Source organism: Priapulus caudatus, unplaced genomic scaffold, assembly GCF_000485595.1.
Source record: "Priapulus caudatus unplaced genomic scaffold, Priapulus_caudatus-5.0.1 Scaffold647, whole genome shotgun sequence".
Classification (NCBI taxonomy): Eukaryota; Metazoa; Priapulida; class Priapulimorpha; order Priapulimorphida; family Priapulidae; genus Priapulus; species Priapulus caudatus.
The window spans coordinates 19,808-38,860 of NW_014577708.1; the positions used below are offsets into that span (position 1 = coordinate 19,808).

A 19,053-nucleotide genomic window follows, 5' to 3' on the forward strand; every position below is an offset into this window, starting at 1 on the left:
CGTGCGTGGTGCACGTACAAGTGCGCACGGCGTGTGAACGTGCACGGCTAACTACGAAACTCGCTTATAACGACAAAACAATGCCAAGCTATGCCAATTTTTTTATTTTTTTCTAGTTGAGTAGTAATTTTATAATGTTTTCTCAATAAAGTAATGCATGCTGCCGGTATGCTGGAAACACCTGCGAAAATTTCGAGTGGTTTACGGCACTCCTCGTCAGCTCGTGTAAAGTTACGCAAAGGTTTAAGTAAAATTTTAGCTTGATGAATCGCACATAAAACGCCTCGCTTGCGTACGCGAAATCGTACGAAAATTTTACTAAAAATAGCTGTGTTGATGAATCGCAACTAAGCAACGTCGATTGCGTACACACAGATTTACGCAAAATATTTTTCGTCACGCAGCCTTGATGAATCATGAATCTACCCCCTGGACCACCCGTCAGTGCAAGCGCACACGGTATCACGAGTCTACTACAGTTCCCAGGGGCGTGTACACAGGGCGGCGGTCCAGGGGGTCCGCGACCCCCCCCCCCCCTTGCTCAGCGCAGAAAACGCATCGTGGGATTAGGGGTCTAATTTCTAAAAAAATTCATGGGAGAGCCCCATACCCGCCCGCTTCGCGTGCGCTCTGTACAGTCTGCCACGCCCCTGCCCTTTCGCCCCCCTTAAGAAAATACCCTGGCGCCGCCCCTGGTTAGGCCTACATACCGGGCGCATACATGCTAGGCCTACATACCGGGCGCATATATACATGCTAGGCCTACATACCGGGAGCATACATGCTAGGCCTACATACCGGGAGCATACATGCTAGGCCTACATACCTGGTACATGCCGAATACATGGCAAGTACATACCGGGTGTATACCGAATACATACCGGATAAATAGTTATAATTAAATATCTCCCTTGTTCACGCAATGGGAATTTTAACCCTACGGTCAACAAGGGTTTAAATATTTAACTCGAATTCAATTACACCGTACGTGTGAACTACGCAGTTATAACGCGAATGAATTTCTCATGGTGTCAACATTCCTTGAGATGTTCTGTTGCCGCTTCGTGGCCGCCATTGTTTCTCTTTTGCGCAGATATAATTTCGACATGTATTTGAAATCTCATGGCACCGAGAACCTGAGGGGCTGGGAGGCTGAGGAAATGGAGGCGGCTTTCTACGTAGATCTCGTTGCGCTTGTCTCCCGGGCCGTCCTAGAGCTCATGGATACCGGTCGATGGATAGTCCCGTTGAGCGGCGACTGCAGGAGCAGCTCGCAATTGAGCGGCCCCTCTATGAACGTTAGCAGCACAATGAAACAGGTGACTTCACATCCTAGCGAGCGGAAAAATCGATGGTAAAATTGACGGCAATATTTGTTTGCTACTTGAGAAAGTTGAAAAAAAGCTGAACGAAAGTTGTGCAGGAAGCGATTGTTGATCAGAAAACAGTAGCACTGAGATATAGAGAGATCCTTTTCTGTGAAAGCATTTTTAGTAGTCATATTCATTTTTTACTCTGCCCAGAAATGCTTTTAATCGTAGCACGTTTATCACATTTTGCTAATTTCTTGATGCAGTTTCAAGAGCAAAACATGACAGGCGGTATCTACGGCACATGGGCATTCGACAGTACAAATTATATGAACATGGGACTTCGAATATCCTGGGCGACAGTAGTCAACGGCAAGGTCGAGTCATTCAAGAAGGTCGCCATCTGGCGGGCTGATCAAGGAATTGAGTTGGAACCTGAGTATACGTCACTGACTAATAACAACGGCGCCAAACGATACATGATAGTTACTGTTGTGGTAGGCTAATAAGCGCTTTGCTTTTTCCAATTATGACGTTAACTACAGAACATATATATCTGCAGAATTTTTCTTTCTCGCGCATTTTTGTAGAAGCAACTGAACTGCTGAAAAATTACTTCATAAACCACGGCGTGTTATACTTATCACATTCATGTAAGCAATCAATCTCACCCAGTTGAACCAATTGACCCAATTGACCCAATTGACCCAGTTTACAATTGCCTCTGGGCTCTCTCTCTCGCTCTCGAAAATTTTAAAAATTGCACAGCATGCGCGTAGCACACGAAGTACATGCAGTATAGTCTACGCACGTTGCACGGATAGTCATCCTATTATCAACCATCATTAGGAAGTCTCTCTATATTTAACGTGTGAGTATAATACATTGCTTGCTGTAGATGTGATCGTGATGGCAAAACTTAAATGACGCCGTTTGTACGTGATTACAGCAACCGCCGTTCATCATGAAAGAGACAGTAAACAACGTGACGACATACAGCGGCTACTGCAAAGATCTCATGGACCTTATTAAGGGCATCTTGAAATTTGAGTACGAATTGTACGAAGCACCAGATGGCATGTATGGCTCGCTGAGTGAAAGCGGCGAATGGAATGGAATGGTCCAGGAGCTTATTAAAGGGGTAATCTCCATACATATAGATGTGCGTGCGTACGTCCTTGCTTATACATATATATATACAGATATAGATATATATATCAAGTCTTTGGTATGACCCGGTATTATATATATATATATATGTGTGTGGGGGGGGGGAGTTTCCAATACTTATATGTTTTCCAATATAAGTTAGCTGTTTGGGTTTTATTTACCGAGTGTTCTTTTGACATTTGTTTTAGAATGCAGACATGGCCGTAGCAGACCTATCAGTGATGGCAGAACGCGAAAATGTCGTCGACTTCACTGTGCCATTCTACGACTTAGTTGGAATAAAAATATTGATGAAAGCACCGAAGTTCGAGTACACGCTAATGAAGTTTGCAGCAGTGCTGGAACCTCCGGTCTGGTATTGTTTTGCTGCTGCCTACTTTTTGACAGGTGTGTGCGTGTGATTAGCGAACGTTGTGGTCTCTAATTAAACCGCCTCTTGGCCTTCACTGCCAAATAATACAAGAAACAATGTTTAGGTGTTTTGCAACAGTAGTTCATAGGCATCAGGTTCGAATGAGTATGACACATTAAAACTACTTAGAGAGTTTCGGCGCACTTTACACACTAGCACTTTATTCATGCTAAATGACCACGGATTTAATGCCCAAACTTCACTCGAAACTTCAACTATATGTGTCCAGCACGTTGTTGGATCCCGTTTCGCACACAAACACAGCGGACGGATCACAATACGACGTCACTTGACAGAATGACATACATTCTCGACAAGACAAATCGCACTTTCCATGCTTTTTAGACGTCTATATGGCATTTGATTTACGTATGTAATGCAGATCAGTTGGCGGAAAGCTAGTTTTGCGTTTCCTATTTGCCGCATTGAAGCGTTGCGCCTTATATCGTGCCTTGTGTGTTATATGTGATACACTATTAGCCAATCAGAAAACGTGATTTTCCATTGGCATAACTATTATAAGTGCTAACAATGAGCTAACTATTGCGGACGAGGTTACCTCGCACTCCTCGATGACACTTTGTATTATTTGAAATACAAAACTTAAAGATGCATTCCCGCGCACATTTTTGTGACAAACCACTGTAGAAACGTAAAAGTCAATAACTCACTACACTTTAACTAAACGTTAGCTTTGAAAATAAAACTGTCAAATATGTATCAAGCCTATAATGGCTCAACGAAAAAAAACTCGAAAACGTGTTTCGCCGCGGTTATGTATCATGGCGGCAAGAGTCGACGCAGGTCACGTATAACCAGCACAGCCACAGATATCATATAACACATGAAGCTTTGAATGAACGTATTCCTGCGCATTTTTTTTTATCTATCACACATATATAGGCAAGTACAAACGTGCAATGTTAAAATAATTTATTTTTGCCTGATTTTATGCTTGCAGCTTGAAAGTTCGAGGCAGGGCACCTTTAATGGAAATGTCGTAGCGCACGAGCAATTCTAAACACTGTTTATGTCACTTGCTTTTATGTCACACGCTTTTATGTCACACGCGTTTATGTCACTATGTCACTTGCTTTAAAAATCGCATACGCAGTGAAAAAGCTGTTTGGCTCATAGTCGAACTGTAGCTGTTTGCAGGAGTTAAGTGTTTGATATACAAGGAACGAAGTTATTGCGCGATTTAGCGCAACTGCGTTAATAATCGATACTGGTCGTTGAAGCATCTGGGCACCGATATATATATATATATATATATATAAGCCTATATATATATATATATATATGTATATATATACGCTCCGTATGATATATGCGAGTTGGAATATACTCTAGCTCTAAATTATAGTGTATTCGTTTACATTTTGGCAGGGATACTTCTGTGGTTATTCGACCGCTATAGTCCGTATAGCTATCAGAACAATAAGGAGAAATACGAAGGAGATGATGAGCAAAGAGTTTTCACAATTAAAGAGGGTCTGTGGTTTTGCATAACGTCACTGACTCCGCAAGGTATCGTATATTTAGTCGTTATATCAACACGTCGAATAGATGTGTTTATGATACTAGCACATATTTCTTATCAAAGCTCATTATGCATATTTAATTAATATAAAATATATATGTAATGGTGATCGGAAGTACATCTGCTGTGGTAAGAATTGCGCTGTAAAGGCTATGAAAGTAACATTATCTAGAATTTAGGATGTGGTATATACAGGTGGATCTTTTACATCAATAATGTAAAAGATAGAAACAATCCCGTCTGCAAATATATACACATGCACGCACAGTAATTACTTATCGCAGGCCGAAGCGCTGTTGCATTGCTAACCCGCGTGCATACGTCGTGCAGGCGGTGGCGAAGCACCGAAAAGCGTGTCGGGACGACTCGTCGCCGCCACCTGGTGGATGTTTGGCTTCATCATGATCGCCTCGTACACGGCAAACCTGGCCGCTTTCCTCACCGTGCAACGCTTCGAGTCGCCCATACAGTCGCTGGCAGACCTCGCTAGCCAGTACGACATAGGCTACGGCCCGATAGATGGCACAGCCTCATGGACGTACTTCAAACGCATGGCTGACATCGAGGAGCGCTTCTATACGTAGGGTTACGATATCGTCGTGGCAGTCTTTCGTATCCGCTACTTAAATTAATTGTGCGTCGTGCACGCGATAACTTATTATTCAGCATTTGTTGCCACTGCTACAAATTTTAATAGCATTATATGTATATATATATACGATTCCTCCACCCTTTCCGCTCTCCTGTCTCTTTCCGTTCACCTTCTCTTCCTCTTCCTCCTCCGCCTCCTCCTCGTCGTCGTCGTCGTCGTCGTCGTCGTCGTCGCCCTCTCCATCTCCCTCATCTTCTTCCTCGGTAGCGTAACCGTATTCGTCTTCTACTGCTACTGCTACAGCTACTCCTCGCATTATATCTACTATTTCTCCTTATTTCCCCACCATCCTCCGCTTCCCTTCCCGTTTCCCCTCTCCCCTTCCCTCCCTACCCCTCTCCCATCACCCCCTCTCCTCTCACGCGTCGTTCTACTCCTTCTCCTCTTCATCATCAGTACTATCATCACCATTATTATACCACCACCAACCCCCAACCCACCACCACCCGTGACCACCGCCGCGGCCACTGCCGTCGCCACCTACACCACCACCCACCACCACGCACCACCACCCACCACCACCCACCACCATCCACCACCACGCACCACCACCCACCATCACCAACCATCACCCACCACCACCCAGCACCACCCACCACCACGCACCACCACCCACCACCACCAGCAGCAGCAGCGGCAGCGGCAGCAGCGGCAGCAGCAACAGCAGCGGAAGCAGCAACAGCAGCATCAGCATCACCACCAGCAGCAGCACCAGCACGACGACAACCACCACCACCACTGTCACCATCCCCACCACCAGCACCACCAACACTACCACTAACACTACCACCATCACCACCACCACAACCATCACCACCACCTCAACCATCACCCCCACCACAACCATCACCACCATCAGCAGCGGCAGCAGCAGCAGCAGCACCACCACCACCACCACCACCACCACCACCACCACAACCACAACCACAACCATCACTACCATCACCACCATCACCACCATCACCACCACCACCATCACCAGCCCCCACCCCACCACAACCCGTGACCACCTACACCACCACCCACCACCACGCACCACCACCCACCACCAGCAGCAGCGGCAGCAGCAACAACAGCATCACCAGCACCAGCACCAGCAGCACCAGCACGACGACGACCACCACCACCACTGTCACCATTACCACCACCAACACCACCAACACCACCACCAACATTACCACCATAACCACCACCACAACTACGGCCACAACCACGACCACAACCACACCCATTACCACCATCACCACCATCACCACCATCACCACCATCACCACCACCACCACCCGCACCACCACCACCACCACCACCACCACCACCACCGATCCACACACTCACACCACTAACCACCATCACCACCACCGAAACCCGCCACCACACCCCACCACCATACCACACACCACACCACCACACCACCACCACCCCGACCACCCTACCACCACCACCACACACCACCACCACCACCGCCACCACCAACCACCACCACATACCACCACCTTCACCACTACGCCAAACACTTAACTACACCACCACCTCACCAACACCACCACCACCACCACACCATCACCACTACGCCTACACTACTACCACCACACCACCTCCACACCACACACCACCACCACACCACCACACCACCACCACTCACCAGGCTACACCACCACCACCACCACCACCTCACACCACACTCCACCACCCACACCACACCATCACCACTACGCCAACACTACTCACCACCACCACCTCCACACCACCACCACCACACCCCACCACCTACCCACCACATCACCACCACCACCACCAACCGCGGCGGCGGCGGCGGCGGCAGCAACAGCGATATGCCCGGAAAATACGAAATGATTAGCGGATAATGGTTATTAGCAGGCGACGCTAAATTTGCTCAATTTACGAAAACAGCATTTGGAAGGACATGAGTCTCAACGATTCACTGAGCGACGTAGAGCGCGCGAAGTTGGCCGTCTGGGACTACCCCGTCAGCGACAAGTTCACGAAGATGTGGCAGCAGATGAACGCTACAGGATTTTTTCTCTGGATCACTCGAAGAGCTTCGAGCATGCGCTGGATAGAGTGCGGAACTCCGACACGGCAACCTCTGGGTTTGCCTACGTAGGCAAGTTCGTTTCAATTCTTTTAGACCGCGAACACGCACACGAGTTTAGCCGCGAAGTCGGCGTGCATCCGTGTAAGTGGAATGTTAATCGGATACTTGTGGGTAGAAATCATGCCTTGAGCAGTCCGAAACTGCTTATTGATAAAAATCTCAATCCAGCGCGCTAACTTGGCGGGGGGGGGGTCGTACGCATATTGCCCGCCTCGAAAGATTTGACATTTGGAGCGCCTAGTAAAGTCTACGAGTGTTCCGATGAAAAACTCATGGATTCTCCTAGGATCAAATCTTCTACAGTATAAAGAATTCTGCTTAGAGATTGCGTGGCCTTATTCGTACTTGCAAATTGGCATATTGGGCGACCTTCAACATGTTCACGATCGTTTTCACGCAGGAAGAGGTTCATGAGCAGTAATATACTCCAAAGAATTCATCAAATCGAGCACTTATAAGTTATATACGCTACTAGCATATTTTATCATACACTATACCTATATCTTATTTAGATATCACTCACTGTGGTGCCCTGTGTCGGGTCGTGGTGTGCTGGTGGTGCCTGCGTGCAGTCTGTGCCGTCGGTTGCGTCCCGCGTGCGTGCGTCGCGTGCGTGCGTTGCGTGCTTGCCGTGCCCGAGCGTGTCGTGCCCGTGCAGTGAGTGTTGCGTCGCTCGTGTGTGCGTATGTGCGTCTCGTGCGTGTGTGTGTGTGTGTGTGTGTGTGTGTGTGTGTGTGTGTGTGTGTGTGTGTGTGTGTGTGTGTGTGTGTGTGTATCACGTAATTTATAACTTATTCCATAAAATACAGGGTCAGGGGTACGTGAATAGAGACACGAATAGAGAACCTCTATTCACGTACAACTGAAATAATCACGCATTTAGCATTTATTTTCTCATTACGTTATATAATTCATTGTTGCTCTACAGTGCTCCATGAATAACGACAATAATGTATGATAATGGCAAAATAACGCTGAATTGAGAATTACCGCATTCGAAATTAACAACGAAAAAACACGAGTGAATGTCGCAGCGAGCACACGCATGCATGGAACGCGCCGTGTCTTTGTCGGCCCTATACTATTGCAATAGTCGAATAAAAGTGTTTATGCTATGATACTTGGGCTTCGACTAGCACGGTGCAAGAACAGCATTATTATATACATGTGTTTTCCGACGTAAGGACCAGAGTGTAGTTTCAGCCAACCAAAATTAGCATGCGGAACAACACATGTGATATTCTAGCTCTAATCAAAGTGTACTTTCTGAGATCGAGTTGTTAACATCAACAAATCAACCGATCGGATACCTTGGTGATGGCGCAGATATAATGTCTCTGTAATATGAGGTGACGCGAAACCTTCGCCGTAATTCTAGCTTGTTCAACAACCTAGTAGCGCAACGTGAGTACGACTATAACATCGCGTGTTATATAGTGGATGGAAGATTATAACTTTACAATATAATGGCAGGCGATTCTACAACGATCGACTATGCCATACAGGAAAATTGTGGCTTTATGACTGTTGGCGAGGATATTAGTCGCAAACCATTCGGTATTGCTGTGCCGCAAGGTTCACCTCTTAAGGATGATATTTCGAGCGCGTAAGTAACAAGGTAACAACGTAACCCCGTAGCGATTGGCCATGAGGATTGGCTTTGGCTGTTTTCCTCGTTGTTTTACTGTTTCCGCGTACCCCTCCCTATATGCTGCACATGCGTATATGTAACGAGGGTTGCACTGATTTGATCAATATGAACATCTACAGGACCGTATAAATTTAGACGCAACTGTGGTCAGTGCGTCGGTGATCGTTGCCTGCATGATGCTAGCAATATTTGTATATATGCATGCATCCTGTTCCCTTGTCCATCGTTGTATGTATAGAAATGATTAAATAGAAACCATTCAATGTATCCATTAGCAGAGAATACACTTTATACCATCTCAAGACCCACGCAAAATAGCCGTGCTTATGGTATTATTGGCGAATGCCATTGCGCTTTTTTCATCGTTAGCGGTTAATTATACATACGTGTTCTCTGTCACTTTAGATTTCCAATCATTTTGAATTTCAGAAATGAGACATTGCTTCAATTAAACATTGCCAATTTGGTAATACACTATATCAATATATACTTTGCGACTATAGGTTATCATGAACGCGACGCAAAGTGTAATAACATAAAGCTTTGGCAGTATTTTCAGTAAATATCGTATCAACGACCTAGAGACCATGGCTGGTTGGGCGGATGGATGGATGGATGGATGGATGGATGGATGGATGGATGGATGGATGGATGGATGGATGGATGGATGGATGGATGGATGGATGGATGGATGGATGGATGGATGGATGGATGGATTGAGTGATGGATGGATGGATAGATGGATGGATGGACGGATGGATGGATTAATGGATGGATGGAAAGATAGATGGATGGATGGATGGATGGACGGATGGATGGATGGATGGACGGACGGACGGATGGATGGACGGACGGATGGACGGACGGACGGACGGTTAGATGGATGGATGGATGGAAGGATGGATTTACGGACGGGCGAAAGGACGGACGGGCGGACGGAGAGATAGATGAATGGATTGATGAATGGATCGATGAATCGGTGAATAGACGAATAGGTGGATGGATATATATATATATATATATAGATAGATTGACTCAATACGTTGCGACATGAGTAAAAAGAATGTCACCTGATAATCAACCAGTTAGCTCTTCAACAACAGAAAAGACAAATTCTCAATCATGGATATCATCACAAAGCCTTAAATCTTGATAACTACAATGTAATGATTCGTGCCGTTTTAAGTCTACTATGCCTCCTTTAAACGCATTCCAGTACAATGCTTTATTGTTGATACATATACAGCAATTATATTTTTAATTCATTACTCTACCATATAATTATACATCATTAACAGTGTGGCGTTGTAATATATTGGTTTTAATCGAGAGCGGGAATCACGGTGCACATATCAGAGGACACATCGTTAATACATGTAATGATACATGTGCATATAAACATTAGTATGCATTGAGTACATTAAGATGTATAAACCTGGCAGACGTGCGTGTGCACGTACGCTCGTGGAAAGGTAGGGGCAAGAAGACGGAAAGATGACAACAGAAAACGGAGAAACATATTTTCAATATGAATGCTAGCAACAGACAATACTTTGTTATTACCCTTCGGTATATTAATTACCCTGATAACATTATAGCCGCGTTCACACGGTCATGATTTGGCTCGAGCCAAATGGGCCAGATTTGGCTCGGGCCAAATTTGGCTCGGGCCTGGTCCGACGTTTTCGATGGGGCCAAATCTGGCTCGGGCCTAATTAGGCTCGGGCCAAAAACGTCCGTGTGAACGCGCCTTATGTTAGACGAAATGAGTCCATGAATTGCGGACGCTATATCTGCGGCGACGCGCGTGTGGCCGTGAGATACGTCGTTATTCTGGATCGATGTGCTTGCTATTCGTACTTCTGATCCCTTTCAGGAGATGCTACGCACATAAGGTGGGCAATGGTGGAAAACTGTGGATATATCGCTGTGGGTGAAGAGTTCAGTCGTAAACCGTTCGCAATTGCTGTAAGAGAGGGTTCTCTGTTGAAAGACGATGTCTCGACAGCGTAAGTCGTGCATGCATACCATACATATTGGATACAGTATATTAATGCATACGCATAATTGTATGCATATGTATACGTATGCATGTATACTTGCTTTTTGCAAATCCTGTATTAATATAAATGAAATTGTGTAAATTAATATGAATGATCGACGAACCTATGCACGCATGCCTGGACGCGCACACGCGCATGCGTTTCCACGCACACAACGCCCATGCACTCACACACGTGTACACAGCTGCGCACACACACAAACACACGCATCCAGCAGTTAATTTGGGAACAATAGCATAATGTGTGCGGCATGCCAGAGAAGACACAATGTGTGCGATTCGGTGCGCAGTTCTGTATTTCCGCAATATAATGCGTTTAAAATTGGTGTCTGATGTTTCGGTGACATTATTTACAGAGAAAGAGAGCGTGAGAAATGGGGTACATCTGCGATGAAATACAAACACACTGTATACAACACAGGCACTTGGGACAGAGTCAGTATAAAAACTGAAAATAATATGAACGCAGCACATTCACAAAACAACCCGTTATTATATTTCCATTAGTGTTGTGTCACACTGTATATCAAGTTATATATATATATAGACGTATAACTGTTATTCGATTATTTTATTAGACATACAGTACCAGTATTAAGATTCCCTGAATGGATAGGTTATATTAGAATGAAAAATATCCGTGGTAGTTTTGCGCCAGCATGCGATGCCTTCCTATTTGTGCTCGCTGGGTCTGCATGGCGCTATACGGCAGCTTGCTGTGCTGCTGTTACGCGGTAATTACCCGCACAAGTAACGACATATGGCGACGCGAATGATAAATGGAAATACACAAACGCTTCTTGTCGTGTAGCAACGAACACCGCTTGTCGTCCAGCGCTTATAATTACGTAGTGAACGAGAGATGTCTGTGTGCGTGTACGCAGCTGTATATATTTTATTATTTATTTATTTATTTATTTATTTATTTACTCATTTGTCTATTTATTTATTTATTCATACATGCATGCTTGATGTTTGTGTGTGCGTGCATACGTGCGCGCGCGTGTGTGTATATGCATGAGCATGCATGCGTCCAGAGGAATGTATGGCCATTTGCACTTCAACCAGATATTATCAATCAGACTAATAATATAATTATATATATTATATATATATATAACATACATATATACTGCATACAAATTCAGTAATAATTTCTAATAATTGTAAAATGATTAATATTGAAATATATCCAAATTTTTAACGTACCTTCACAACAGTTTCGATCACTGTCAGCGATCTTTATCAAGTGACCCACGTCGTCATAGGTGGCAGTCGATGACGTAGTATTCGCGTGACGTCACAGGATCTTTGGGGCCCCCGCCACGGGTGTTCTGGCTTTGGGCTTCTTTCTATGATGACGTAGGTCACTTGATAAAGATCGCTGACAGTGATCGAAACTGTTGTGAAGGTACGTTAAAAATTAGGATATATTTCAATATAAACCATTTTACAGTTATCTCATTTCTAATAATTGTTCAGCCAACGTTTGTTTTTAACCATTTTGACGACCATAGGAAAGCGTTGAATAATCGTTACTGGAACATTGATGGATGAAACGATTGTGTGTGGTCTGAACTGTGTGTGTGTGTGCGTGTGTGTGTGTGTGTGTGTGTGTGTGTGTGTGTGTGTGTGTGTGTGTGTGTGTGTGTGTGTGTGTGTGTGTGTGTGTGTGTGTGTGTGTGTGTGTGTGTGTGTGTGTGTGTGTGTGTGTGTGTGTGTGTGTGTGTGTGCCTGTGTATGTCTGTGTATGTGTGTTTTCTTAGGTAAACAGGAAATAGGGAGCACAAGGCTGCAAGCCACTTCTATAGAAAATACTGTCAAAGATACACAGATATTGAGGATGTTGCAAACATATAATTGCAAGCTATTCGATAACCTTATTAAATTATACGTTAGCGCCGATGTCACGCGACTGCTAATAGAAATTAGGCTAGTACAGAGCTTTTACGCTTTTGTTGCGTGTATTCCACACGCAACGAGTAATTAAATGTATTTTTAATGTTAGGCGTTAGTGTGTATGCGTGTTTATGATCGCATGCGTGTGGTGCAATGTATGTTTTCGCTCGATTTAGCTTTACGTCATGTCGAATATCAATTTTATAACTTATAAACTTGATGAAGTCAAATTTAAACATCGGCTTTTAAATATTACTATTACCAATATCGATGAATACTATAGATGACTAAATACTAAAATAGATGTGATTCAACCTTGTGTATTCATGGTGCTACGTTTAAAGCATTTATTTGTTAATCAATCGCAGTATATGCATATTGAAGTACTGTATCTTTTAAATTTACAAAGATTTCATTATCGAAATGGCATTGCTTATGTTTGCGCTGCATGCTCGCAGTATTCTGAAGCTGCTCAACGAGCGATCACTGGAGGAGCTGAAGGAGAAATGGTGGAGCTCCACGCACGTGTGCCCGAAATCCGAGAATGAGGGCGACGGCATCACGATAGAAAACATCCGCGGCGTGTTCCTGTTGATCCTGATCGGTGTGACTCTCGCACTCATCATGCTTGCTTTCGAGTTTTGGTGCGTTGAATATGACGCAATGATATGTATATCGTATGGGGTGCTCGTTGTGCGTGCGTGCGGTGTGTGTGTGCGGTGTGTTCGTGCGTGATTGCGTGCGAGTGTGTGTATGCGCGCACGAGCGTGTGCACGTGTGGTGCGTGAGTGTGACTGTTCGTGAGGGCTCGCCTGTGTGTATTGTCCACATGGCCGGAGACACGGATGGTAGCTCATATCATGCATTGCACGCACCAAAGTTCGATAATACTTCATAGGAACGCATGCCTAGGTTATGCAACTCATGCATATATTTCTTGAAGAAGAAAAAGATGCGCATTCGATATTTAATATTTATAGTATCTTTTCTTTTGCGTATTAGACCTACATTAACGTTCTTTTTAACGGAAAAATGCCGAGGACAAACTTGAAGCAGCCAACACTAGATTGTAGACCGATATTCCTATCTATTATGCAATTTTTAAATCATCCTTTGCAGGTACTACAAATATCGTGGCAGGGCGCGAGTAGAAACCAAAGTGATTAGAGTAAAGACGGCCGATAACGATCGCAACGTTAGCCAATTTCCCACTAAGCCTGACGCCAGCAGCGCAAAGCAACGATGCACGACCATCACAGCCGCTGCGGGTGCTGACTCACGTGGCAACGGCTATGCAAATGAATTCGGCACTCGTCCAACTGTGTACAATAATGACGACAATTATAACAGCGGACAAAGTTATTTAAACCATTACGATAGCTCTAATGTTGACGCCGCCAAGTCTTTTAATACGTTTTCCTAAATTCGACATAGACGCGGAAGTTCACGGATTCGCTAGAGCCTAACATATTCGTTTACATGCCCAGTTCAACGACATAAAATATAATCAAGAGCTAATAATACTAACAATAATAGGTATTATTAGCTCTTGATTTATATATATATATATATATATGTATATATATATATATATATGCGCACGCGCTAAATCCAAATTTTATTAAAAAACACAAATTAATTATAAATCAATCATGTACACTAGATTTCATTCAGGTGTGTTTTTATGCTAAGTACCATTCACTTCAAACATCAGAGTGAAAAACTGTGTTCCAGGCAAAGAGATCATTACCAAACTAAAAATGTGACGATATCTTCTAAAGTACATTTATGGATTTAACACCTTTTGGAAACAAGCTCTTCACATATATAAATATATATATATATATATATATATATATACATATATATATATTTACAATATATATATTGTTATATATATAGCGCGCGCGCGCGCGTGTGTGGTGTGTGTGTGCGCGCGCGCGTTTGTGTGTGTGTGTGTGTGTGTGTGTGTGTGTGTGTGTGTGTGTGTGTGTGTGTGTTGTATATGTGTGTGTGTGTGTGTGTGTGTGTGTGTGTGTGTGTGTGTGTGTGTGTGTGTGTGTGTGTGTGTATATATATAATATATCATATATATATATATATATATATATCAGGAGTAGACAATAATTCCTTATTATCTACTCCTGATATATATATATATATATATACGCACGCGGCACGCACAACGCACACACACACACACACACACACACACACACACACACACACACACACAGCACACACACACACACACGACACGCACTGCACACGCACACACACACACACACACACACACACACACACACACACACACACACACACACACATATATACGCGCGCGCGGGCGTGCGCACACCATGCATGTGAGACCATGTGTAGCATACTGAGATAACCTGTCGGTGCAATAGGTCATAATCAATACGATCTATATTGCCCAAGGTGTCACTATGCGAATGAGCGCTACTATAAATAAATATATCATATAAATTAATAAACAATATACATATATATGCGTGTTCGTTCGTGAGTGCATGTGGGGGTGCGCGTGTACGTGGGGGTGCGCGTGTGTACGTGCGTGCTGCGCGTGCTTGTCTCTGTGTATTCCATCTCTATACAAGGGACTCTACGTGGTAATTTACGAGAGCGCCCGCAATAATTAGATATATGTGAATATTACCTTGTGATGTGGCTCGCCTGCAATCAACAATGATGAATGATTCATCGCTTAATTTAGACAACATGAAAAATATCTCAGTACGAGAGAAGTCCCACAGTCTACAGGGAATACCGGTTGGGGCCTATGTCCTAGTTTCAGAATATGCTACCGAATGTATTATCAGAGGGACGATGGCACGAATAAATTCTGTTCTTGTCGTAGGAAAGCCTCGCAGTGACGCCTATATATGGTATTTTCAAGCGATTATCATGTGGTTTTTTAAACATGCCGTCAGTCAAACGGCAGTTTATTAGTAGTCAGGTGTAATAGTTTATGGGACTTTTGATACAATCCGCCATGCATGACTAAAACAAGATGAGAATATAGTGTACGATCTGTCAATCGAGTAACCATATGCTGCACACCATATATAGTATGGGCATCTGTATGCTATGCTTGCGAATGCTCGTTCGTGCGCGCGAGCGTGTAATTTTTCGTGGCCATTACTGGTTATCGATAAAATTCCTTACCGCGAAGGAATATTTGGTGGTAACATGTGACTCCGATTTTGAGCGAGAAGTAACTGGGTAGAAGCTGGAATAGTCAAGATATTTCCTAGAAGTTGATACTAAAATGGAACTACCTATCTATTGTATGCAAAAATACCGAGATTGGTATTTAACTAATCATCTTCGCGGGAGGGGGGCTCACTGGCCGCATTATTAGCTGGTACCCACCACCGATCTCTATCTTATGCTAACTGGATAGCGCTTAGTGCCGAATAGGTGAAGTCACCCGACGTGATGACACAACTCCTCGAACTAGCATCAGGCCAATAAGCTGAGTCGACTTTTCAGGTGATCCGTAACGTCATGCACATCCAAAACCCTCCATCCATCCATCCATGTGTAGACTATCATATTTTTTGTCTCTCTTTCTCTCGCTGTATATATCTATCTATCTATAAAAAATATATTAGGTCCTAATTTTGTCGTGTTTATCAAACTGTTTGCATATATAATAAAAATAATAAAATAAGCTGCATTTCGTCATAATTCAATTGAAATTGTGTGGGCGCACACGGGCAGATAGCTTTTGGGAGTGTGGCAAGATGGCGGTAGTGGCACTGTGGCGTCACTTTCTTACGGACAGTGGATAGGCTAATATATAAGTGCTATCCAGTTAGTATATAGACATCAGTGGTACCCACCCTCGGCCCTTCATTTAACCACAGGTGTTACGCTTGAAGTCTCACAACGTGACATCACCTCGCGATATGGAATTTAGTGGTATCAACCATTAACAAATTCTGGCGATACACGAACGCCATTGCGCAGACGTCTGTTTATAATGTACAATATATAACCTTATATATACTAAACACAGCGCATGAATCTAATTGTATTTATTATTTACAATTGTGACTGTATTATAACTAGATCATCTGTCTTACGACCATGTGTTGTAGTTACGGGTTACATTTAGCTTCAGCAGAAATACATAAAAGGTAAGATTACGCTGTAAATTTTGTAAACCGATAGTACAAAAATCATAGAAAAGATGCGGGAATGTTATGTGAATATTGAGAATGTATATGAGTATGACTGAAAATAAAACATTACACAATTCAATATATATATTTAATGTTATATTCTAAATATTTTGGCACTTCGGAGGCAAATACTAAATATATATACGCTATATATATGTATAATCACGAGAATACAGCACTATATGCAGTCAGACGACAGACGCACAGACAGACAGATGGCCAGACAAACATATCAATAAAAATGCAGACAGACAAACAGACGGACGGACGGACGGCAGGCGGGTCGTCGGACGGGCGGGCGGGCTTAGGCGGGCGGACGATCGGACGGACAGGAGGTTGGAAGGACGAACGGATAGGCGGTCGGACGGACGAACGGACAGGTACACAGAGAACAAGCTCACGCACACGCGCGCGCACATGCGCGAGTACAGATTGAATAGCAACAGCATTTCTGAGTGAGATTCTTATGCTTAAACACCCATTTCAGGGCTGTAACTATGTGAATACATTTTTTGGAAATTCCAGGTCAAGCCACTAGTGTCCTCTCTTATTACAAAATTCTGGATCCGCATCTAGATTTCCCCTCGACCCACACTAGTCTGAACCCAGTAAGCACTGAATCAGCCATTATAGTTATAATCATGTATATTAGTGTAACAATTAAAACCTTAACGGATTAAGTGATACATAGGTCCGCTAAACCCAATTGCCAAATGAAAAATATACTAATGTCCTCGTTATCGGTTTGGGCACGCTTATTGAAGCTCCAAAGTAAGTCTCCGTTTGCGTACACCTGTGCAAAATGATTAAAAAGAAACATTAAAATCATTGCATATATCATTTTCAAATGATAACGTCTGCTAAATCGAGAACTACAATGTTGATGTTATGACATCAATATATCTGCTTTTAACCACACCAAAGATATAGAACTGAGAGCAGTATGGTGGTAAATTCCTTTGCTGTGTGATGAACGTTCATGACGTACTTGTTCTCTTGTACATCAATGTTATAATATATATATATATATATATATATATATATATCGATTGCACTCACTTTATACAGATTTCTATGTATTTCGATTTCCATGTTAAATAGTTGTTCTCTGTCGGCAATAGTTCCATTAATCCACACCTCTCCTCCGTAATGGCAACAGTCGACACGGTCATTAACGATGGTGACCTAAAATTTTTACCAATGCGAACTTTTAGTTTTCTAAAGATGTGCATGGACATACGTACGCGCGTGCGTGTGTGCGTGCGTGAGTAGTAGGGAAACCTGTACTCTGGCCCTGTGGGAGGCTTCTGATTGGTCAAGAGACACCACGTGACCATGCCCACGTGACGTGACGTCACTGCCACATGACCACGTGACGTCCCTTCCGACACCATGTGACCACGCCCACGTGTTAGTGACGTAAATATAAATTAGGTGTAGAAGGAAAAATGTATCTATTGTCGTAGATCACTCAATGCTCACAATGCTGGTTGTATCATGTCTCTGAAAAAGAAAAATTTGTGAAATTTTGCCTAAAACCTTGAGAGTAACCCACACTACCATTCGCTGATTATCAGATAATTGACACAACTACGTTCTTTTTTTTTATCAGTGAACTGGTAACCTGCGGAAATAAACTCGCAATTGGGCGGCGCTGACGTCATGCGGTCATAATTGTAATGTTGCGAAAGTTTTCCGGCTCATTGTATACGGTCTTTGCTATAATGCTGAGTCCATGACAAATCTTTTGGTTGTAGCCTTTACATGTAGTTTTAAAACTGGTGTCCCCCGACGAAAAGCTGTCGTAAGTTTCCATATACACACTAACACTCGCTGGTAACGACATGAAAATGTCTCTAACGGACATAATCTCCCAACGCGGTGGTGTTGGAGCATGGGTGTGTGCATGTTCGTGTGTGTGTGTGTGTGTGTGTGTGTGTGTGTGTGTGTGTGTGTGTGTGTGTGTGTGTGTGTGTGTGTGTGTGTGTGTGTGTGTGTGTGTGTCGTAGTGTGTGTGTGTGTGTGTGTGT

At 43.6% G+C, this 19,053-nt stretch overlaps 2 protein-coding genes across 2 annotated transcripts in view; one reads left to right on the top strand and one right to left on the bottom strand.

Moving 5' to 3' along the window:
* The first annotated feature begins 1,106 nt into the window (after positions 1-1,106).
* Positions 1,107-14,238, top strand: LOC106812425 (glutamate receptor ionotropic, kainate 3-like). Its single transcript, XM_014816303.1, has 11 exons — positions 1,107-1,319; positions 1,577-1,807; positions 2,260-2,451; positions 2,669-2,867; positions 4,282-4,422; positions 4,766-5,015; positions 6,999-7,113; positions 7,146-7,212; positions 10,731-10,863; positions 13,274-13,459; positions 13,935-14,238. The coding sequence occupies exons 1-11, from the start codon at positions 1,107-1,109 to the stop codon at positions 14,236-14,238; spliced, it is 2,031 nt and encodes a 676-aa protein (XP_014671789.1).
* Positions 14,239-17,097: 2,859 nt separating this feature from the next.
* The window catches only part of LOC106812426, a 6,769-nt gene continuing 4,813 nt past the window's right edge, over positions 17,098-19,053 (bottom strand). Inside the window, exons 4-5 of the mRNA XM_014816304.1 lie at positions 18,083-18,208; positions 17,098-17,816 (exon numbers count right to left, since the gene is read on the bottom strand). Coding sequence (XP_014671790.1) covers positions 17,700-17,816; positions 18,083-18,208 — 243 coding nt within the window. The 3' untranslated portion in view covers positions 17,098-17,699. The remainder of the gene's footprint in view (positions 17,817-18,082; positions 18,209-19,053) is intronic.